Raw genomic sequence first — 26747 nt, forward strand, 5'->3', positions numbered from 1 at the left:
AACTGTCTGGCCTGGAGGGACGAATTCTTGATGGACAATCCCCCGAACATCGAAAAAAACAATCAACATTGTCTTGACATTTGAGCGGGATTTTCTTGATTTTTTTGTTCGTGGTTCCCCGGATGTCTTCCACTCTTTGCTTTCACGGCCATTCTTGCCGAGTTTCGAGAGAAACTTGATTACGACGCGCTGCTCTTCAACGGAAGCGGGCTCCATGCCGACGGGGTTTCGTTAAGAGGTAACTTCACAGATGGCGTGACAAGCCAGTTCGCACCGCACGGCGGTCAGACCAGAACTGAAGCATTGTTAGGGACATAAGGAAGGGGTCCTGCGCTTACCTGGCCTCCCCACTCCTCTTTCTCGCATTCCAGAACACTTTTATACGAACTTTCCGGACAGACCTCGTATATATTCTTTGTACAAAAGTCGATTGCTTGGGTACCTCTGTCCCATTCGTGTTTCTACCGTGAAGCAGTTGTGTTTGCATGGCTGTGTTTCGGTTTTAAGGGTGGGATATGGTGTGAATTTACAGGGTACAGAGAAATAACACCCGAGTCCTCAGGAATGGCAACGTATGGGGAGTATCATGGGCGAAACAGTATACTCTGTTATGTCCATGGTACTGCTCATATCTATAAGCGACGGTTACCACTTTCCATCAGGTGGGCCGTCAGCTTGTTTGCCATTCTAAGTAGTAGAAAAAAAAATCATGTATGGAATCCTCGGCATGGAATTGAAGTCTCACTTGACCGGTTTTATTTATTAAACTGTATCTTCATATAATCTTATACTACTCAATTGGGCTAAAAGCTGTTTTAAAATACTTACCGAAAAGATGGCAACGGTTTTAAATGCTTAATATCAATATCACTTTGTTCTTCTTGAATAAAACAAATACGCTGCCATCACAATTTTGAATAAGACTGCATTGCAACTCATAGCTGTTTTTATAGAAACAATATCTAAATATTATAAAATAAAGTCAGTGTCGGCGTTTGTCTGTTTCTTTTCTTACTTCTTCAACAATTTGTCCGTTACCCTAAGGTTGTTTTGAAAATATTGCTCTCAGCAATAAGACCGCCTTACTGTACTTATACAATTGTATCGTTACATTTATTATTTGTCTTGCTTATTCTCTATATTGTAAATAAAATACATTTTGGTACGAGTTTCTCTGTCATCTATTTTTTTTTACATCATGTCGATGTTAATCAAGCATCATCATTATCATTATATCAGCCGTTAACTGTCCACTGCTGAATATAGGTCTCCTCTATAAGGGGGGTTTGCCAGTAGTTGCCACGCTTGGCAAGCGGGATGACAACCGCAGTTAGGTTTTGGTAATGTTTTAAGAGGGATGCTGCTGCCCGTCCCTCGACTATTAAGTTCCTTTAGTCCTTTCTTACGATATCTACGGGAAAGAATATATATTAGTCAGGGCCGTTTGCTAGCAACTTACTTAACAGCAGTATTCCAGTTACATAATTAATTTGGCTCAATTCTGTCCGAACGTAATTTGTCTTCATAATTTATTTAACATCGAGCGATATTTTTTCACCTCCAATCAAATCTAACTCAGACACAATCACTCTAAGAACGGAAGTCGTGCCAAACTCGAGTTTCGTCTTATTAAAAATGGCTCATGTTCGACAAGAGAAAGCAATCAAATTATTAATGACTGCCTCACAGGTCACATCAGTATTGTACCAGCCCATACATCTCGGGCTTTCGACATCCATTGTACGTTCATGCGACATACTATTAATGATACCTTAGCCGATTCATCAGCAGACAATGCTATGCTAGATGCTTTTGTCACACGTGAACTTAGCCGTAATTAAGTTAACAAAGTGTCCGTTGATTGATGGATGGAGTATGAAACGGTTTTGGATGAGGCACAGAAGACAACTCTGCGGTTGATAGATTGATCTCTTTGATCTATTGTGCCAGAAGAACGTGACTGTACGTTGGAAGAACAGTGAAAAGTAAATTTCTAAACGACTTGGCTCTAATTGTTGAAATATTATAGGATTTGAATGATTTTAAAGTCTTACAAAATTGCACTGGTCATTATAGTTATGAATTGATGCCTTTTAAACCGTCCGTCTGGATTTTACTCAGGTGTCAGGGTGCAGGTATCCATAGACATATACAGTAACTGTTTACCATGAGACGGGCTATATGATCTCATTTTCTTCATTTTTTTTATAGCACATAATAAAACAAACCTTCCCGTTACAGTACGACCATGTAATAAAAAAAAACCACTGAACAACTGACGTTTTCTATTAATTTGGTCAATATTTTTTGGAGATTTCCCTATTGTCTTATTTCACTCACAAATTTTTTTTATATGGAGATTTATTATTATTTTTTTTTTTTACTTTTTTTGTATTTTTCAAACATTTTCTTTCGTACAAACCATGTTATTAGATATAACCAAAAAGAATTAGCCAAATAGGTGTTGAAATAGTGCGCTTATATAGATTCGGTAATTGATTTTTATATACCTATATAGATAGATCACATTTCAATGTCTTCATTGATAAGACCTAAACATTCCAACCGGTATTTCTACTGACCCTGCTCTATAATAGATATATTTCTAAACCTACCTTTATTTTGATTTTCCAATACCAGTAGTTTAATAAAATGATTTACTGCTGCAAATTAACGCTAATCATCAAAACAATCTCTGGAATTCAAACAATTAGCATCAATATCTCCCAATGTTAGCATATTTAAGTGTGAATTCAATTTCACGGTGTTCGTAACATCTCTTTACTTGCTTTCATCAACAGGCAGGCTTCGAGTTACCGTAGTCGGGAACACTGAATATTCTGCGAAATTGCAACATGATCGATCCTGTTGTTCAATAACGGTGCTCAGTCGTCGATGCCTTGTAGCTGTAGCTTCTATATTGGGTATACTAATGGCAGTCAGGTGATGTTTTTGTATATCTAGCTTATTGCTCTAGTAGCAGTATGAGTCTTAAAAGCTAGCGTTGGTTTAGTTTTATTTAATTATTAAGTTGGTTAGCTTTATTTATTTTTTGTTTTCTAAAAGAAGTTTAGTTATTCATCTTTTTTTTTTTTGTAAATATGTTATACGAATACATCGCCAATTTTAAAATCAATTTTTACAATTATATTTGGAATCAATTTTTTTTATGTTTGAAACTGCTGTTCGTTTTTGGGGAGCAAAATATTTAAATTTAGAATGCAGAATCGCAATTCTGCGTTCTAAATTTAGATATTTTTAAGGTATCTAAGAAAGATCTTGTTGTTTAGGAGTATCAGTATTCGTGTTTACAATTACAGCTGTTCTTTTGCGCAGCATTCACTTATCAATATTGACATTCTTTTATACAAGACATGTTGTAATATCCATATCCACAATGTAAACCTCTTTTATTTATATTTTTTATTGATTTTTTTTTCTATTGTTCTATTATTCACTGTTGGTCTGTACCTTCTGTAATATACTGCTGTTGTCCACGGCTTGTTTTCCAATCTTCATTTCAAGTCTTACAAACAATAATCTATGTATTTTAGTATTTAATTCAGTATAGTTTTTAGGGTCTATGCATGGCCTGTTATTACATGCAATAAAAATGAGTATATTCGCTCAATAACTATCACTTGCACCGCGCATACACTCTAAAGGTTGCCGACACCAATTTTCCTTAATGAAGCTTTTTGTAAGGTCCGCTATTCTCTTTTAAATATGTTCGTCAACTAATGACAGAATGTGTAATGCGTATGACCGGTATTATGATGAGCTAGGCTTATTAAGAACTTTATGTATTATGCAGTAGACACTAATTTGTGTTGCAATCAATCGAGCGATCTCAAAATTTCAATTATTTTTTTTGTTCTGACGATATTATTATATGAAAATGTTATATATTAAAATTTTATAGAAATCTCGCTTCAGATGATTTGCGTATAGAAAAAGTACTACATTTTGAAATAAACAAGCTAGGAATGGCAACGCATGGGGGGTATCATGGGCGAAACAGTATACTCTGTTATATCCATGGTACTGCTGTTCATGTCTATAGGTGACGGTTATCACTTTCCATCAGGTGGGCCGTCAGTTTGTTTGCCATTCTAAGTCGTATAAAAAAAAGTTGTGGATAGGTAATTCCAATGTATGATGATTTAGTTAACGTAACACAAGTGCACAATATATTTTTTTTACACCACATGACATTTTGTTTTTTTGTATACCACATTCACGCAACACTACACACACAAATACCACACATGATGCGACGTTTCAAATAAGTATCTCCATAGATTTTATTTTTATATATATATTTTTTTCTATTTAATTTTACCTACCCTCCAAAAATAAGCGTAATATTGTCTGGTATACAAATTGGGAATCTGTAATTGGCTAATGTATAGTGTAAGTATAATATTTTAAATTATCAGATATAAGCTGTTGATTATGTAATATTAAAAGAGATTAATTAAAAAAAATATTTAAAGACAAAAAAATTATATAAAAAATAAAAAAAAAATAGTAACTACAAATAACTAACTAAATAGTAACTATAAATATTAAAAAAAAATAAAAAAAAAAAAATAGTAACTACAACAATATTATGCTTACAGATGCAAACCCATTAATTTATCTTCTTTCAAAGCAAAAGATAACTTTAACAAATATTTCACTATCTTCCTATATATATATATATATATATATATATATATATATATATATATATATATATATATATATATATATATATATATCGTGGATTTTAGACAATCGTTATTTTACAAATAGCGTATTTTTATTGTTTATGTGTTTCAACTTTTATTGCAGTATGAATGCAAAATCAATAATTGTCAATTGTCTAATCGTAAATAAATGTAGCTAGGTATGTTCTATGTCAATGAATCGAGTGAAATCAATGTATCGAGAGATCAAAGGCGAGTCGAGCGGATACGACAATAGAGGCATCCGCAGTATTAGCGTTGATTTGAGGCCCCCATTATCCTTGTTGTGTGTCCACGTTGGATGCATCAGGTATATGTGTCTCGCTCTTACGAAATAAAAAGAATAGAGACAAGATCATTTAAGATTTAACTCTGGAACAAAATAACTAATTTAATCACAACTAAATTATAATATACGCTGGTAGAGCATCAATGAGAGACGAAAGGTGAGAAAGAAAGTAGGCCAGTTGGCCCATCGTGATGATTTCTACAAGAAGTAACCATGATGGTTTCCAGGAGAACAGCGTGGAGGTTGACCTGATATGGTATATTGCTAACAATAGGGCTATTAGACATCATTACTAACAATCCCTTTCCCCTTATTTAAGGAGGTGGGAGGGGTATTCCGTGCCTTTTTTAATATCGCTTAAAAGGAATATTATAACTTCATAGAAAATTCCAACTCTAGTTTTGCGAAAGTTTTATTAAGTAAACGATGCGCGCGCGCCGCGGTCACAGAGGGTGGTCACCACCCCACAGAACGATACTGCAACTTGTAATAATAATGGTTCACGATCGATAACTATAATGCTAAGGGTATTTTTTATGGCGACGCCATGTTATTATTGATCTACTGCAAATTTTGTGTGAAAGTTTTAACAGAGACTTTCTTAGAAGTAAAAGATATCTCTAGTTTAAAATAGGTAACTGTTTCGCGCAAATAACTATCAAATTCTGAGCTTATAATTGGGTTTCAGACGTGCGTATGCTTAACACGTTATGTGTAAATAACGTCACCGAAGATAATTAAATTGCGTTCCACAAATTTAAAATAAGTTCGCTTGCCACTTGTCTAGACGGCCTGGTATATTTAGGAAACACTAATTGGTTTAACTATTTTAAAATAGCAACAGATAAAAGGTTTAGTTATACTATTGTATACGAAATAAAGTGAGTTTCAAACCTCTTTGCGTTTTACTAGCCCTTAAAATATTTTGTATACCCTAAGCATTCGTTATGGAAAACACACGCAATTTTTTAACTCTGTATAAATCAATATGTGCCAGCCACGCGAACGAAGTCGCGGGCACACTGTCAGGTTAGCTATCGTCTAAATAAATGTTTAATTGATACGTTACGGAGTTACATTGATCATCTTTAATCAAAGCCAATCATGTTTGTAATATTATTGAAGGTAGGTAGGTATATTAATTGAGAAGCGCTAATGAACAAGTGGTTCTTTGATGTATATATACCGGCGATATGCGCCCACGCAGCCGAGTAACAGTAGTTCGGGTACACTAATAAAATGAGCTGTGTAGCGGTATTTAGTGTTATGATTTTTTTGGCCTTTTCGTTGTTTTCTCTCACGAGGTCAGAAGTCAATGTTTGCGAGCGCGCTTTATGATTTGGATCGCCGGATTCAACAACAAGTCATGTTGAACTCGGTCCACAGAAAAAGATCTTACTAATATTGTATATGAAAGTGAGTTTGTTTGTTTGTTACTTTACAGTTCTTTGACGGCTAATTAATTATTATGAAATTTGGTATCCATATATGGAACGGAGAAGAAAATAGCCTACTTTTTATTTCGGTCACACGGACGAAAGCACAGGTACAAACTAGTAAAAAAATAATATTAAATTGACTTTTTATATAAAAAAACAGCGACGTTCTAATTTTAATATTGCTAGTACGTATTTTTTTTAGTCAAGTTCAAAATGAAGGAGGTTTACACATTGATTTTCTTTTTTTTTTTTAATCGATTTGGTAAATTCTTCTTAATCTAAAAGGATTATACTTCTAGATTGATCCCATAAAAATGATATCAAAATCGGTTCAGTGGTTTAGTTTTTAAATCAAAGTTTTGCCATAAATGAAGTAGTTTTTTTTTAGTCATTTTATATCAAAATGAAAGGAGGTATTTTTTCACACATCGAGTTTTTGTTTTTGGGGAGGCCAGGTTTTTTTTAATGCTTCAGTTCTTTGATAAATTCTTTTTAATCTAAAATGATTATAATTCCAGATTGATCCCATAGAAATTATATCAAAATCGGTATAGTGGTTTAGTTTTTAAATCAAAGTTTTGCCATAATTGAAGTAGTTTTTTTTTTTTGTGAAACACAATCTTATATGACATAAATGAGATAAAAAAGCTACGACGGGGCAGCTGAAAATAATCTTCAGAAACGGCGTTGGCACAAGTGCATTAAGGAGACTTTGAAGGGGATAAAATTGATTTACCTGAATAATTGTAAAATAAAATTTTTTTTTCACCTCGTATGTTGAGCGATTGAGGCATTAATTACGAATCGATATTGATATTTCTTGCAATAGACTAGCGTCTCGCTCCGATTTCACACATGTACCTAAATAGTGTATGGATCATAATTTTTTTGGAAATACGTTTAAAATACAGCCCGTTATTCGTTGATAATACAGCTATTAATAGATGAAATATTTTTTTTTAAATCAGTTAAGTAGTTTATAAGTTTACACCAAAAACAAAAAATAAAATAAAATATTAGTTTAGATTAAGGATAAGGCTTTTTTTAAGAAGTATTCTTTTGTGTATTTTGTTTCTTTTATTGATAATATTTTATCATTAGAATTATATTTATATTATATAGCTATATATTGTATTTGTGTATGTAGTTATATATTTATGGATTTATATATATATATATATATATATATATATATATATATATATATTTTAATTGAATTCACTTATAATCGTATTTTCTGATATTGCTTACAACTTAGGTTACATGTTTATTTATATAACGCATCTTTTAAAATATTTGTAGTCTAGTGTTATTTAATTCATTATAATTGTTACTTTATTTTCTCGCACTGTATAACTATGTTAAAGTAAATGCTGTGAATACCTATAATAGGCATGTGCATTAATATTGTATTATATTTAATGTTTGTTATATATGTTATAATGCAATATGCTGTTGGTGTTCCTTTAAATAAATAAATAAATAAATATGTAATATCAATATTTATACATATTTTAGTAGTAAATGCAGTCGCCTACTTAATTTTCTGCTTGCCTCATGGTTGACTGGTAGAGAACACCATTAGATATTAAATCCCCTATATGTACACTTACTTATATTATGTAATTGTGCATTGAAGTTTAAATAAATAAATAAATATTTTGCAACGGTTTTACGATAACACTAAAAATTCCGGTGGCACAATCGGTTCATTCAGTAACCGACTAGTGGTAGCGGCTATGTTTATTCATTTGATAACTTGCATGCACCCATTTCATTCAATGTAATATGTTTGTACTGATAATGTTATCAGTGTGCATTTAATATGACAAATTAATATAATGACTAATTAATAAATAGGTATATTAAATATATATATATATATATATATATATATATATATAATTTTTTTTTGTTTAAGCGTTTCCTCTTGTCGGTGCAACTAATTCATGTATCTTCTTCCAGCCAGCTCTACCCCAGGCCATATCCTTTATCTCCCTATACGACATAACGCCTAGTGTTTCCTTTATCTGTCCCATGTAGTTATTCCTCGGTCTTCCTCTTCCTCTTTTGCCCTCTATTTTTCCTTCTACTATGCTCTTCAAAAAATCGTCATAAGGTGGCCCAGCATTTTGCCTCTTCTATTCTTTATATATATATATATATAATTATTTTATAAGGAAAATAGGTTGTAATAAACCTTAAAACAATGATAGGGACAATAACAGGTCATTGTCCATTAAACAAACATTTATACACAATAGGAGCCACAGACAGCCCTTTATGTCGAGGCTGTTTCGACATATTAAGACAGATATACCAGATACCAGAGGGAAACTTTGTACAAAAGCCGATTGCTTGGGTACCTCTGTCCCAGTCGTGTTTCAACCGTAAAGCAGTTGTGTTTCTGTTCAGTTGTGTGTCTGTCTGTGTTTCGGTTTGAAGGGAATTTTTAGGGTACAGAGAAATAACACCTGAATCCTCAGGAATGGCAACGCATGGGGGGGGGGGGGGCTATCATGGATAAAACAGTATACTCTGTTATGTCCATGGTACTGTTCATGTCTATAGGCGACGGTTACCACTTTCCATCAGGTGGGCCGTCAGCTTGTTTGCCATTCTAAGTTGTATAAAAAAAAAGATATACAAGTACATCATCTGGCTACAAATTATTATTTGTGTCGTATAGTTCATACACATTTCATTCATTATAACTTATTTGTATTACATGTAATGATAACATTATCTGAATGTACTTTATAACAATTTAATTTAACGACTAATCAGTAAATAAATATCATTTATACTTAGAATTATATTTTACAAGGGAAATTTGTGTTTATTATTATTTAATAAACGATAATGGAATGGTCACCCCGCCTGCGCTAACGGTATACGCTGGCGGGCACTAGTGAAGGATGATAGGTGAGAATGAAAAGGCAAGTTAGTTAGCCCACCGTGATTTATACACTTGGAATTCAGCACGATGGATTCCAGTGGGAACCACGTGGAGGTCGACCTGTCTAAGTATATTGCAAGCAATGCGACTGGTAGTTCGCCTTACTAACAATTCAATATTGTAATAACATATATTTTTCTGCAGTTATGGCATTTTACCTTCCAAAGACAATTTGCTACTTTTATAACATAGTGGCGCCATCTTCGTAAAGCTTTGCGTGAGCGTCCCAAGTGTGTTTTGTATTTAAGAGAACAAACTGTCAAAGCATAGAGATGGGATAATCGTTGTGGCAATTTATATCGATATTCTATCGATTAAAAAATTCGCGTCTAACAGCTCCAGCGTTCATTAGAAATAATCGCGTGACCGTTGCTCGTAAAATTTGAAGAGTTATCCGATGTTTTACGAGCAAAATTAATAATTATTGACCATTACCGATTTCACGCCAAATACAACCTCTTGACTTGACAGGTGACCGTCTGTCAATAATTTGCTGAGAATTTTAATCAGTGGCGGGAAACATGAACATTACCAAAGACAACGCAGAAGATTTTTTTTAAAAGATGCAATAAATAAGTCCTTATTTGAATATAATTTTTATATTAAAAAAAAAATGAATTTAGTATCTCCTTTTCTAGGAATTCAGATAGACTAGTTAGTTTTAGTGACAATTTTACTGATACTATCATATCATATAATTGAATGCACAAAACTAGTTTTATTCATGAATATTGTATGTATTTTGCTATTTATATGTTTGTATTATAAATTCTAACCCGTTGTAATAAGATACATTTTATATAATTATTCATAAATATTATGTATTTTCGAGGTCATAGTATCAGCATGGGATCTCATATCGCTGTCACAACACTATAAAAATATAGTGTGTAATGAATAACAAAAACATAATACTTACATTATGGTATTAATAATAAGATTTCGGGAGGTTTGTTGGTTTAGAATGAATTATTTAACAAGGTCTTTCAAAAGGTTACTAATAATAATACATAATTATTTCCAACTTAGAAATACTTTATTTGGTCATTCTTAAATATACTTATATTTAAATGTGCTAAGATGAGTATATTTTGTTTAAAAAAAAAATGCAACGACAACTCAATTTCATCCGAAAAAAACATCGATAGACGATGATATGTTTTGTATTGACGTTATGAGGCACTAGATTTTAAATATTTGAATTTAGAACGAGGAATTGAAAAGATAGAAACAGTTGTTTAGAAACAAGCAAGAATTTCGCTTCTCAAAGATAAATCGCTGTATTTATTAAATGCTAAAAGGATTAACCCAAAAAAAAAAAAAAAAATTATAGACGAATTAATAACTTCTTCCTTTTCAGTATTGATAAGATAGGCAACTCACGTAAATATCAATCTATATGGAATTGATTAGACAAGTTTACACAGGTTTAGTTAAATTTATTTTTCCCTTTATCGCAAATAATTCCGAAATTTTATTGCCTACTATACAGTGAATAAATATAGATATTTACATATTTTATTTTTCTATTGTGATCTGCATGTCCACATTCCCACGGTACGATCCGATAATACTATCAACTCGTTTCCGTAATGACTCAAGTCGATAATGTATCGAATCTGACGATTTTACATATGTAAACACGGCGATTTGAATGAAATATCCACTTGTAATCTCGATGAACGAATGAATGAATGATTTAATTGAAATAAATGAATTAAAGATGTTATTAATATCTACTAGTTAATTAGTAGTTTAGCTGATCGTTGGGATACCTTAGATTATATGGATAGAACATCGAACCTCAAAAACGGGTCAACTTTTTGTCAGCTAATTGTCAAATTAGCTGACTCGTTTTTTATCAGTATTCTATATATTTACGCATAAAATGTGTATTGACGTATTATTTAATAAATAAAATGATTATTTACGCATTAAAAAGATGCAGAATTTATAAGATGAAATCAATATAGAGGAATCACTCATAACTATTTATCACGCAAAATTGTATGAAAAAGTCGACCCTTTTTTCTCGAAGCATTTCTATGGAGACACTCTATCTATATAATCTAAGTAAGATACCTACCACAGAGTATATAATTTCTTTTAATGGGTGTAAATGGAACGGATCATGGAACCCATTCTGTGCTATCTGTATACACTGGCGGGGCATTAGTGAGAGATAAGTGAGGATGTAAGCAGGTTAGTTAGCCCATCGTGATGAATTTTACATTAATTAACCATGATGGTTTCAAGAAGAACCACGTGGAGGTCGACCTAAAACACCTGTTTCTAGCAATAGAGGCGTTAGACCCTATTATTTACAAAAGAAGGGAATTGTCCGTTTGTCTCGATACTGTTGTTACTTCAGTACATAGATTGGTACTATCACTTTCCTAGATTCTACATAAAACAGTAATCAGCAATTATTCGTCCACTGCTGGACATAGGCCTCCTACTGCCATAGGAAACGGTCCTGAGCCATCTGCATCCACTGACTCACTGCAATGCATTTGAGTTCGACACACCATCTAGTGGGGGTTGCCCCCCTACTAAAACAGTAATATTTATGTTTAAATAACACCAAAATAAAGTATAGGTATCCTTTCAGATAAAAAGGAATTTTCCAAATCAATTTATAACTGATGGAATTATGAGATAACAACCATAAAACAACGGCAGCAGTATTTCCGAACCGATACGACATCATAACCTTCAAGAAAAGAGCATATTCCCTTTTAAAAGGCCGGCAGCACACCTGCAATGCCGTTAGTGTTGTGGCTGATCATGGGCGGCGGTAGTCACTTACGATCAGGAGAGTCGCATGCTAGTTTGTCCCCTGTGTTGTAGAAAAAAAATAAAATGAATTGAGTACTTCCTTCTTTTTGAAGTCGTTGGAAAATAAGGATAAATCACACATTCAACGTCTGGAAATCAGCATATACGCTCTAAATACCAAGACAAACTTACCTGTTTCGTTTACCGGTTCCGCAAGCTTTGTAAGTGGAGGTTGTTTACGGATTTAATCACTAATATAGTCTGGTTTTGACTATGCCATGAGTATCACACAATACTGGAAACCCCCATATGTATCTTTTTTGATAATGGAAAATTTACTAACTTTAATATATATATATATATATATATATATATATATATATATATATATATATATATATTTTATACAATTTAGAAATGCAAACAAGCTGACGGCCCACCTGATGGAAAGTGGTAACTGTCACCTATACACATGAGCAGTACTATGGACATAACAGAGTATACTGTTTCGCCCATGAGACCCTTCATGCGTTGCCATTCCTGAGGACTCAGGTGTTATTCCTCTGTATCCAGTAAATACGCGTTATATCCCACCCTTCAAACCGAAACACAGCCATGCAAACACAACTGTCTCACGGTTGAAACACGAATGGGACAGAGGTGCCCAAGCAATCGACTTGTGTAGCTACTAGTATACTATATTAGTAGCTGAAATATGAAGGCTGGTGACGTGACGCGAACTTTAGAGTTATCGATGCGCTTATTTCCGCGGTATTTCTCTTTTAGTCCACGAAATTACAAAATTAAAGGTGCCCTACAAAAACTGGGCGTGCAACCACCGTCACCTTATAAGGCCGTCCGTAGTTTTTGCTATCAAACAGCGCACTAGCCTGTTTCAGGAACAGGACTGACGTATACAAAGAAATATTTCTGAATATGCGTGCAATCTTATTGTTCTGTTAATAATTTAAGGCATTATAATCAATAATATTTACAAGAGGGAGACTTTGTACAAAAGTCGTTTGCTTGGGCACTTCTGTCTCATTCATGTTTCTACCGTGAAGCAGTTGTGTGTACATGGTTGTGTTTCGGTTTGAAGGCTGGGATATTGCAGTGAATTTACAGGGTACAGAGGAATAACACCTGAGTCCTCAGTAATGGTTACACATGGGAGGTATTAGGCGAAACAGTATATTCTGTTATGTCCATGGTACTGCTCATGTCTATAGGCGACGGTTAACATTTTCTATCAGGTGGGCCATCAGCTTGTTTGCCATTCTAAGTTGCATAAAAAATATAATCTACTTATAGGTATTAGAGACATATGTGTCTTATATTTGACCTATATCGGAAGACATAGTTGGAGTCAGATTACAGACTTAGACGCATTTGTCTTCTAAGCGTACCACTACGAAATAACTTATGTTACTAAAGCTACAACCAGAACTAACAATACTTAACACAGGAGTAAACTGTATTGATTCCAAAAGGAATTAACAAAATCAGTTCAGAAGTGATAGCAAAAAATGTTTAGATTTCTGACCACAAATTGACATCTATCGTGACAAAAGCAATTATATTGATTTAAAGACTAAACTGCTGAATTGATTTTGATAAAATTTCTACAGGACCAATCTGAGATTATATACTTTTAGATACAAAAAGAATTTTTCAATTCGGTTTATAAATGACGGAGTTATGAGATTTTAATATCCATGAGCGATAGTAACCACTTCCCGTCACGTGTAAAGTCGATTGCCTCCCTAGCAATAAGGTAAATTTTACTGTAAAAATAGATAGGTAATAACCAGAGTAGGTATCAAGGAAGCAAGTGATCCTATAGGTGTAACAAATAAGAATATATCTCGTTTACAATTTATCTCTGTTTACATTTTGTCAAAATACTCCGTTCCCACGCATGCGCGTCCGTCAAACGAGAAATGTTTATATTGGTGATAAGTTATCAAATGATTCTATTTCATAACGGGTTATTCGCGTCAGTTGTATTAAAAAAATCTCTTGCCTAAACGCTAGTTTAAAATGTAAATTCCTTAAAATTTTTGGTACATCATATGCCGTATCATCATATAATTCATGATAAGAACAAGACAAGGGGAAAAAGTTGATTGGAATATTAATCTTAACATCAGCTAACATCATTACCATGAAATGAAATTCCGAAATTTTGGACTCATTTTCGCGTTATTGTTTATACCAAAATCGGACCAATAAATGGAGTTTAACATTTCGTTCGTCATACATCCTATCATAAAAGTCCAAAGGAACAATATTTCAACATTTTTAATATTTCCAAACGGCATGTATTATGTAATTTTAACATTACATTTGTGTTTCGTTTGGCTCCGAAATTTCGGAAAACACTTCATGGTAGGCCCACAGATCCTTATAGGTTACAGGGCGAGCAGAAAAACTCGAACCGAGTCCTAAAGTTCTTTATCTCTACACCTCTTTACCTCCAAAAAGTCACTTTTTCATGCACTTACAAAAAGATTTGGGTTAAATACATAACAATTTGCTCTGTTGCATTGTAATTGCTAATTTGTATATGTATCTGGATTATTTTAACCAATTTATCAATTGTATCAACCGTTAAATGTCCACTAGTTTTTTTTTTATACAACTTAGAATGGCAAACAAGCTGACGGCCCACCTGATGGGAAGTGGTAACCATCGCCTATAGACATGAGCAGTACCATGAGCATAACAGAGTATACTGTTTCGTTCATGATACCCCCCATGCGTTGCCATTCCTGAGGACTCAGGTGTTACTCCTCTGTACCCTGTAAATTCATTAGTGAACATAGCCTCCTGCATGAGGAGAAGTTTTGCCAGTAGTAGGCACGCTTGGCAGGCGAACTAACAACCGCAGTTTGGCTTTTGTTGATGTTTTAAGAAGAACGCTACTGCTTATCCCACGACTATAAGCTCACTTAGCTTAGTACACGGGTACGAGTATTAGTCAATATTTTTTATTAATACCATTAACATTGTCGGAATTGTCCGCAATACGCTGTGTTATCATAAAAGCAATCGATTCAACAAGTCTTTTGACAACATTTCCAATGTTTACCTTTTCGTGAGTGTAAAGCAAATATCTAAAAAATACGTTAAAAATTCCCATCAATATTTATAAGTACTTCAATGATTAATAAAACCAATAGTGTTGCCAATATTTATTATTTATCGATCGAGATTTTTTTCTTTATATACGAACACCGTTTCCGTTCCACGCAATATCCATTTAGGTGGTCCCGATTCCGATTGATCGATACATCGGTTGCATCTCTGATGTCTACTCGTAATGAGACATCGAATAAAGTGGTCATTTAACGCACTTTCCTATCGATTATGGATTGTGAGAGTAATCTATTGACTGGTGAATAGAATGTTTACCTTATAAAGGCATCGTTACGTTCCGTTTTTCACTTTTGCCTTTCTTGATTATATATATTATTGTTGAAGAGTTTTTCTTAGCAATACTGTTTCTTTCTGTATATAAATCAATAAGTATATATATAAGTATATAAGTAGTGTTTTTCTCTGCAACAAGTAAGATTTGGGTAAATGAAGAAAAATAGCAAAATTGTGATCTAAAAAATTGTTAAAATCGAATCATCGCTTGAATCGCTCAGAATTTGCCAAATATTTTAACATACATAAAAAAAAAGAAATCTTTTTGTTATTACTGGGGTTTGCTTCTGAGTTGATCTCCATATTTTGCCACAAATGAAGTCTCTATTTTTTCAAAATATTTAATTCTACTTATGTTACTTTAAAAAATATTTAGTAGCTTTTTCAACCTGACACGAATTGTAGAACCATTATTGTTTGTTTAACTGATAATATTGTTAAATACGAGTGCAATGGCTGTTATCCAGAGATTTATGCTAATTTCTCGAGATAAAAATATCTGAGATTACAATCACGTCGCCGAGAGAACGGTCTGTGATCTGATCTTGAGATAGGAATTGATTTGTGTCACCTATCGATCACGGTGTTTCATGTTTTTCCATCGTCCGTGGCGTCGCTGCGGCAGTATTTCTGTAAACGACTCTGTGGTTGAAACTGGAAGTTTTTTTTTTTGTTTATTTTGATAATATTTTTGAAGAATTCAATTCAAATCAATTCCCAAGGAGGATTGACATTAGGCAGGTAATAAAACTAAACGCCAAAACCTTGTGTAATATTAATAAAATCATATTAGGATTGATTTCAAATAATTGGGATATTTCTGGGTTTGCCCAATGGTTGACTGGTAGAGAACACCGTCCGGTGTTAAATCCGCCAAATGTACATAGAATTCTACTGTGCATTAAAGTTTAAAAAATAAAAAAAATACTATATATAGCTGGAATATGATGATAATAATATTATTGTAGATACTATATTAATATTGTATAAGTAATTTAAATATTTTCCGTTACAAAAAATAAAATAAAAATTTGCAACTTTGCCACAATTATATTTTTATATTTAAGTATCACAGATTAAGCACGCATTAGTGTTACAGAGTAAATCATCACGACCATAAATTGTCCTCTATATAACATAATGTAAATAAATGTTAGCAAATATTTATATTCACACTTTTTCCTTTGCAGGTTTCGTGTCGTGTTCGCCGTCGCCGTGCAAAAATGGAGGGACCTGCTTATCTGCAACTAGAGGGGAATACTTCTGCAAGTAAGTAATATGTTAATACAGACCTTTAAGTTTCAACATGACTGTACATGTTTATCGTAGTAAATTAGTACTAACTAATAAATTTAAAAAAGCGTCACGCATTTATATATGATTATTAGGGTAAATTATTTTCATTTTGTTTACTTTGTATCATGTATTCTCTCTCTCTCTCTAGCTTTTTTGAAGTCGATGAATAAAACTACAAAAATAACCACGAAATTGTACATAAATTTATTCGTAATTGGATTGATATAATAAAAATTGAGTTAACTACTCATATTAAATTCAGTATTTCACAAAATGAATTTAATATACATTTACACATAAATTATATGTATTTATTACTATATATTATTATTTATTCAAAATTATTTTTAATATCGGAACGATATCGATTGATATTGATATCTAAGCGAAAGAAGTGTGCGCTTGCGCACATGGCAGGAACCGTTACTTTTAAATTAATATACCGCGTACTCACAGGGTCATATCGCCCTTAGTGTAGGGTTGTCAGATAAACATATTTTTATTTATGTAATAACCATGTTTTTTTAAATAGTATCATTTATTTTTAGTGTTTATTTGGGAGTTTGCTTTTATTAGTGTAGCAGTTATTTAAGTTATATTTATGAATCGAGATAATCCTACCAATATAATAAATGTATAACTTTAAAAAAAAATTAAGTATGGCTGAATGAATTTGAATGAAATATTGTGATATATAGATAAACCATAATCTCGATTTATATATAGAACATATTGTAAATTAATGCAAGCAATACCAAAGGATAATCAATCACATTAGGGCCGATTCTGAAACGCCATTTCTCTTTCTCTTAATATAATATTTTAATTCGATTATTTTGCGAAGTTACTGTTTTACAGACATAATAAACAAAAATTATAGTACTTTTGATTCAAACCCATTTTTTTATGCAACTTAGAATGGCAAACGGCCAATATGATAGAAAGTGGTAGCTGTCGCCTATAGACATGATTATAACAGAACCATGGAACTAACAGAGTATACTGTTTTATTCATGATACCCCCCATGTGTTGCCATTCCTGAGGACTGAGGTGTTTTTTTTTTATGGGTGAAAATGGAATGGTAACCCCGCCTGCGCTAACGGGATACGCTAGCGGAGCACCAGTGAAGGGTGATTGATGAGAATGAAAACAGGCCAGTTAGCCCATCATGATAAATTCATCAGGAATTAACCATGATAGTTTCCAGAGGGAACCGCGAGGAGGTCGACCTGGTTGGGTATATTGCTAGCAATGGGATTTTTAGTCTCCATTACTAACAATCCCTTTTCCCCCTAAGGACTGAGGTGTTAGCTCTTGTTAAGTTGTATATCTCTGAACTCTGCAAATTCATTTAGGTAGATAAATACTCTTTAATGTTTCCTTTAAAAGATTACAACAGTAAACTTATTATAGATACAAATAATTACAAGAAATAATCACAGCTATTAGAAATATAGTTCATATTGGTCCTTATAATAAAGATTTTAGAAAATTTTGATTCAGAGGTAAATTTACAGAAATGGCGCTTCAGAATAAACGCCGTTATTCCTAAAGTATTAATTATACTTTATTACTGTACTAGAATAAAAGAAAAAAAAACATATTTAGTAATAAATATAAACAGACACAGACACTAAAAAGCCTGTCAAAAAAGAAATTTTCGGAATACGTTTTTTGCCAACCCTCGCATAGTAACCGTATCAAATCTATAGGCGCGTTGCAGGGTCGCATTGGACAGATGGCCAAACCCTACCGTTATGAACTCAAGTGGGGTACTAATTGCGTTTGGCTTCTAAAAAAGGGAACAGTATTGTAAGATTCCAATCCAAAATATTCATTTATTCGAATCGGTATATCATGCAATATTTTTTTTTCATATTTTTTATTAAATAAAGGATAGTGATGACATTAAACATTATTTTTGTTATTATTAACTATGGCAAAAATAAAGTCGTTGCCTTTTATAAAAAACAAACAAGAAAACTAGCTATCACTTGCGACTTTTTCTATGTTACCGGGATATATCGGGATAAAAAGTAGCTTATATCCATCTTCATCTCAAATAGTATGTACATACCCAATCTTACAGTGATTGCTTAAGATGCTGTAAGGTAACAAACAAACAAACTCACTTGCACATTTATAATATTAGTAAAAATTTTAATGTAATATCTACCGGTTTAACTTATGTGCAATTAGATCCAGTTAGTTCGACTAGTTACGGGATCATTTCGCGTGACAGCCGCTCATGATTAAGGATCACGAATTGGTCCCGAAACTAGATGATATATACTGTGTACTTACGAAACTTTTAACAATAAAATTAATAAGGATTATTGATAATCACATAAAATATTTTTATTTATATCTCATAGTATAATATATATCATATCATATATAATGTATACCAGAGGGAGACTGTACAAAAGTCGATTGCTTGGGTACCTCTATCCCATTCGTGTTTCAACCGTGAAGCAGTTGTCATGTTATCATAGTATAATATATAAACATATATAATATAATATCATATATTATTTTGTCCATGAAAAGTACTGCTCATGTCTATAAAAGGCGACGGTGAATAAAAGCACTTTCCATCAGGTGAGATAGATAGATAATTTATTTGCATCACTTTCAAATGCAAAGTGAAAAAAGTTGTAATAAAAAAAAAAAATTACACAATTTTCATTGGCATCTTTTAATTTTATTTCATCCGATCCTATTTTATGTTGAACTGGCAAAAATTTTGAATTACATTGCGTTATGACTTAGGAGGGTTATTAATTACAAATGTTGGTCCACTCCGTTTAATATATTTTTATTTCTCGTATCAAATACGCGGTGTAATTATTCAAAGCTATTGAACTGGTTTTGTTTAATGGTACTGATGAATGTTTTTTAAATTGTTTCTTTGGTACCTCAACCTTGGAATCGATCGTTGGTACTTTTTGAAGCTATTTCTAATCGGAGTTGATTCGAAGATTCTAAAGTTGTCTAAATTTTATTGATACATCTTTACCAATTTAGAAAGAGTTTAGATAGGTCTTTTTACAATTGATAAGAATTACATAAATTTTTTTATGGTCCTATAATAATTGTTACATACATATACATACATAAATATAAATTTTTGTCGATTTTGTATATAAAATTTATCCTAAATATATTCTTGTAATAATAAAAATTAGGAACAATGTAAGCAGTTTTTTTTAATGGGCGATAATGAAATGGTGAGGAATGATAGGTAAGAATGAAAGCAGATCAGTTTTGCCCATCGTAATTAATTCCACTAGAATTAATCACGATGATTTCCAGAGGGAACCGCGTGGAGGTCGACCTGATAGGGTATATTGCTAGCAATAGGGATGTTAAACCCCATTACTAACAATCCCTTTCACCCTAGCAACCGCAGTTAGGCTTTGGTAATGTTTTAATTGAGACGCTGCTATACCTCGACTTAAATTAAATTCCTTTAGTGGCCTCTTACGACATCCACGGGACAAAAAGGGGTAGCCCATTCTATGCCAAAACCACACGGTTGTTTATCGTAATAAAAAATAATATAATTGGAATTAAAAGACATATAGATACTTCCAAGAGTACGTTTACCATTCGAATGCCATAGAAGAAGACAAGCATACGCTTCGGCGCCTTTGTTTCCCTCATTTGTGGCGCTCATTAAAATCGCTCGCCCCATATGGTCTCGAGGCGAGAATACGTCTGTAGCGGGACGCGGAATTGTGTGTATATTTACAATGTCTAAGTATGGCTTTCTGTGTAACGTTGACGTGAGCTAATGACGGAAGTTGATAAGAGAGATTTTCGAAATACGCTGTACGTCTTCCCGGCTTCTTTGCTTTTGTAAATTAAGAATGTTAATGAAATGCGAAGAAATGAAATGTAAAGAATTTCGAAGAAAGTTCTGTCAGCAATATATCTAGATCTTTTTACAACGCTTTTTTTCAACTTTACATATATAAAAAAAAAAAAAAACTCTTGTACGCACTCTTTCATAATCGCAGAAGAAAAAAATTATTCTCACACATCGAACTAATCACTTTATTGTAATTTTTAATAACTTACACATGTAGGTACAAATAAAAAAAAATTGAAGAGAGCGAAAAAGTGTTACAACAACATAAATACAAAAATTGCTATTTTCAGTGTTGCTATTAAGATAAATATATAAAATACTAAACAATCATTTTATTTGTTACCTTAATGTTTGATAAATACTCAAACAACAGTAAAGATTTTTTTATTAATATTGTATTTTCAAACATTCTTACATCCTGATGGGAGATTGACTAATACACATATAATCCATGTATCAATTTCTGGGACTTCATTCTTTATGTATATTATCTAAGTAATGACATAACAAATATTTCTTTTAAATACGTGTACATCTATAAGTACTTATATTAGATATTTTTAGAGTATTCTGTAATACAGTTTAGATTTGAGATTTTTCTATGTACCTGCAATGAAGTTGGTAATCACACATAGTTCGCCTGATGGTAAACGCTTAACATTAAAAGCATGTTATACTGATTTAAAAAATAACAAATCCCACTTGTCACAACCTATAACACGTCATTGATTAACAATTTATGCACTTCCATAGATGCGCATACGCAGATAGCTATAGATGTTAGATACCAATTGTCCGGTATCGTCTAGACGGTGTCGGTGAACTATGGCTAATGGAGGTGGGCGGACGGCCCAGATACCGCTGATGTCATGCTCTCGCGCATCCTATGAACCCGTCGATCAACAATACTAACTGGATATACATCTAAAGCAACGAAATTGAGAAAATAACGCCCCATTTACAGATTGAGCTCTTATTTTTAAGTTAATTTCAATATGAGGATGGTATTTCTGTGTCTATAGTAAGCTTTTACATATTTAATTTTAAATAAATTTTAATAGTTGTTTTTGATATCAATAAGTATTAAAGATTGAAGATATTTTTCTTCGGGAAGCTGCATTTGTTCATCGTGTAGCGAAATTTACTTGTAGCCATACTATTCCGCATTTTTAATGAAAATATTTTTTTTTACATTTTTATAAATGTTACAATAAAGTGAAAATAAATAAATAAAAATTTTCAATGTAATATGTTTTTGCGAATATTTCATCGTAATGATTTTTGTAATGGGTAGAATAGCAGAATTCGTAGGAGTAAAAGATTTAAAGTATCTAGATTGTATTGTCGATCGAGTAATTTAAAAATGAACGTCAATTTTGTCTTGAATCCGTTGTTAACATATTTGCTATAATTTTCTTTGATGATTTATTTCAATAAAAAAGGCAGTTTCTCTGTAATTCCATTATGGAATATATTAAAAATAATTTTTAAATAACACAACAGTTCTGACAAATATATTATAGAGATCTAATAAGATATGTATCTGATGAGATTTTTCATCGGCAACTTCCTTTTAAGCTTTGATCTCATATTTAACTGCTTTGAGGAATAAATAATCAAAAATTATTTCTTAGTGGACATCTAGATATGCAAATTTTCATATGTAAAATTTCATGCGTCCAATTTTGGATAAAACAGTTTAAACTATTGTCTGCCAGTTTTTCATAAGGTGATTTTTTTAAATTTTCTTATTAGAATAAATCCTTTTACTGGAATAAAAAGTATTCTACATATATATTGGATTCGGTACTATAATATCACCATACTAAAAGTTATTAATATTACCGTGTAATCCTGGCATAGAATGGACCACCCCTTCCTTTCCCGTGGGTGTTGTAAGAGGCGACTAAGAGAGCTTAATGTTCGAGGAATGGACAGCAGCGTTCTTCTTAAAATATCACCAAAGCCTTGCTACGTTTGCCAACCCGCCTGCCAAGCGTGGTGACTACTGGTGAAACCCTTCTTTATAGGCGACGCCTATGTCCAGCAGTGGACAATAATAACTAAGATCCAAGAATAAAATGTTATTAAAGTCTATTCGGACACCGTTTACAGTTTTGTTATGTTGTTATTATGTTACATTACGTACAGTAAATCGGAAGAATCTATTATTCTTTATAAAAATTGCTCATACAAAATTCAATGTAGTCAGCGAAGAAATAATTGAACACCCTCGACGTTCTCACAAATCTATCACTAGTTTAACAATTGTTATAGCATGGCTTAATATTTATATAGAGGAAGGAAGGGTACAGGGTTCGAATAATAACAATTAGTTACCCCTCTCCCACACGTGACCGACGCATTATCTATACAAATTTTGTTTGCCGGAACATTACAACATTACGAAATTAGCGGTGGATAATGTTCAACATTTACGGATTATTGCGTCCAATTCTTATAATAGAGATGCCTTCCATTAAGCATACGCTCTACGCGCATTCGGCCTTCGTTTTGAAAGCCTTCTATATTGTAAACTTTTTGTGGAGCCGAAACAATAGGCTGTATTATCAAAATCAATTTCGTTTTGGGCTTGGATCTTGTGTCCAGCCCGCCTCCGATAAAAGGATCAAGATAAAAGAAATAAAAGAAAGTGATAGAGGTGTGTTTTTTTGCTCGATTTTCCAATGTGGGTTTTTATTTGACGCCGTCATGGTTTAGTGGACGTTTGCATCCAGTTGTGTTTCGTTTTGTTTCAGTCTTTAAATGATCCATTTGATTTTTAATGATCTAACTTTCTTCGACGTTTATGGGAGTTTACATATTTGTTCATTATTAGTAATGTAATTGGTATTTGTAACCACAACATGGATCTGTTTTTATATATTTATTTTTTACTAATTTAAATTTGATTCTTTCTTCCTTTCTATTGTTCCTAAGTTTCTTTATGTAACTATCCAAAAAAAAATACAATTGCTGTCGACTGCTTGTTTTTAGATATTTACATGAATCCTCATAAACTATAATTAGATTTACATTATCAGTTGTTTATTTCAATTTTTTATTCAAAAGTCAATGTTATTTTTTTCTTCACGACACAAGAGAAGGTTTTAAGATTTTTTGTTACTCCAAAAACGATTTCGTTTTATTTAGAAATGGTTAAAATACATCGAATTCTACTGTTTTGAATCACAATCGTTAATATTATAAAAAGTCGAATACAAACTGCATTTGATGCAAATTTTGACACCGTTCTTAAGTATCGTGTTATAGAATTACTTTTTCGAGTCTTAATCATTCTATGCGTGGGCATTTTACATGCTATTATGAAACGTTATCCGGCCGTTACCACGTTCGTACCATCAAATTTTAATAAAAACCACAATTTTACATAAGTACCGCTCCGTCCTGTATCATGTACCGAGACGGCCTCGGTTTCCGAGAATCGAGCACTCGGGAATGAACCCACGACCCTCGGACCGCGCACACAACGTTACACTCACGAAAACGTTATTTGTATGTTGATTATTGTGTGCACGATGACTAATCTTCATCTCGCATGTCTTCTGTATTGAATCTCATATTGAAATTTTATTTCGACACATGTAAAATGTTTACAATATATAATTCAAGTAATGGAACTAAAATAATATTAATTTGATGCTATATATGCACATATACATACATATACATTTAACTAACTTCAAAAAGAAAGAAGTCCTCAATTCGGTTGTATTTTCCTTTATATTTGTTACCTCATAACTCCGTCAGTTGTTTATTTTTTATACAACTTAGGATGGCAAACAAGCTGACGGCCCACCTGATGGAAAGTGGTAACCGTCGCCTATAGACATGAGCAGTACCATGGACATAACAGAGTATACTGTTTCGTCCATGATACCCCAATGCGTTGCCATTCCTGAGGACTCAGGTGTTATTCCTCCGTACCCAGTAAATTCACGCCATATCCCACCCGTCAAACCAAAACACAGTCATGCAAACGCAACTACTTCACTGTAGAAACACGAATGGGACAGAGGTACCTAAGCAAGTGAAAGGATATACTTATAGATAGGTCTCATAATAATTTTAATAGAATCGGTCTAGTAATTTAGTTTTTAAGTCAACATAACTGGTTTTGTCATAATTAAAGTAGTTTTTTTTTTGTGGAACACAATCTAATTGTGTTGTTTTAGTTGATAACAATTTTATATCCTCGTAATATTAAGTCCTATAAAATAACATTTGATTTCTCAAGCTTAGATTACTTTATTATAAATATTGTAATTTAAAAAATAGAAAAATAAATAAAAACTACATATATAATGACCGTAAGAGCCCTCTTTTATATTTATCTTTTTAATTATTTATTCAAAATAAAGTAGTTTATTATAATACAAGGTTATAAAGAAGTTGTTGTTAACCTTAAGTAAGTACCTACATTGAAATAAGTGATATATATAAGTGTGTTTTAAAGACTATAAGTCTATCAAAAGGTGAAAACATTATGACGCATTTCACAATGGTTCCTAGGGGGATCGTGCGGAGGTTGACCTGATGGGGTATATTGCTAGCAATGGGCTTTTTGAATCCTATTACTAACATTCCCTTTCCCCTTGTGTATTATAGTCATACTGATTTAGTAAGATTTATATTTTTATTGCAACATTGTTTTTTTAAAACGAGTCGCCTCTTACTATATCCATTGGAAAGTATGGAAGCCTATTTTATGCTGGGACCATACTTTCTATTCATATATTTTTTTGTTTTCGTTTTATATTTATTTTTAAAATGTAATGACATATTATAATGTATTTAGGTCATTACATGATTATTAGAATATATTAGAGTTATTTGCTTATATATGATTAAATTCAAACTTTTAACCCAAATAACAGTAGGGGAATGATAAAATTTAATGCTCATATCAAGTTACGTAGCGTGTAAAATGTAAATCAGCTTTTAGCCGCCGTAAAATTTTACGACACTGAATTACAAAATGTTATAATAGATGGTGGTACTAGCGTTTTATGTACAAAACATACCAATAAAACAAACGTAAAGGACATTAACTAAGCAGTAACCGAGTGTCGAGCGAACTTCACACGATCCGATTGCGTAAACGAGAGCCGATGAATACTCAAATTTGTAGCAAGGACAGTTAAGCAAGGCTTATGAATCAAGCTTGTCGTATTTCAAATGTTAATGCTGACTGCACTATAGCTGTGTAAATTGAGTTTTATTAACATTATTATTATACGAATTCACAGTTCATTGTATATTTGAAATTGTAGTGAATATTTTATGACTAATTCTGATTAAAGATACCGGCCTGGCTTTGCAATGATAGATAGAATTTCAAAAAATAATGAAAATATTTATAAAATCGTTTAAGCAGTTTTTGAGTTTATTCTTACAAAATAAACAATCAAATCTTTCCTTTTTATATTATCAATATAGAAACAGCTATATTGATAATATAATATAAAAAAAAAATCAATATAGAATATATGATTGGTATAACTGTTACTGTAAAAACGATGTATTATTTTAATGTGTTTTTGTAATATTGTTTTTAATTTTTTTGTATACTTGTTATGTAGATATCTTTTTTTTTTGCAATCAATTTACCCCCTTTATTGATCAAGCTTATCGTATTTCAAATAAAAGTCAAACATATAGGTACCAAAGTTAAATACGGAAACAAATTTTATATCACAAATTAACTGAAGACAAAGGCTGTATAGGTTTAGTCCTTTTGCTTTCCCTATTGATAGGGAAAACAGAACAAAAAAAATATGGTTCGTAAAGCTGGCTAGAAGAGAATACATGAATAAGGTGCAGGACACCACAAAAGAAAACTCTTAAATAAAAAAAAAAACTTCTATATTGATTGATTTAAATTTTGCCTGCACATGTAAAAATAATGTAATATTTGTATTGTAGGTT

The 26747-nt window shown here is 32.4% G+C and overlaps 1 protein-coding gene across 2 annotated transcripts in view; it reads left to right on the top strand.

Annotated features, from left to right (window-relative positions):
• Window positions 1–26747, top strand: part of LOC113522777 (neurogenic locus Notch protein) — a 177339-nt gene that overhangs the window by 38867 nt on the left and 111725 nt on the right. For both annotated transcript variants that reach the window (XM_052901833.1, XM_052901834.1), the window contains exon 2: window positions 16818–16896. In XM_052901833.1, coding sequence (XP_052757793.1) covers window positions 16818–16896 — 79 coding nt within the window. The remainder of the gene's footprint in view (window positions 1–16817; window positions 16897–26747) is intronic.

This window comes from Galleria mellonella, unplaced genomic scaffold (genome assembly GCF_026898425.1).
Source record: "Galleria mellonella isolate WM207_F2 unplaced genomic scaffold, CSIRO_AGI_GalMel_v1 utg803, whole genome shotgun sequence".
Classification (NCBI taxonomy): Eukaryota; Metazoa; Arthropoda; class Insecta; order Lepidoptera; family Pyralidae; genus Galleria; species Galleria mellonella.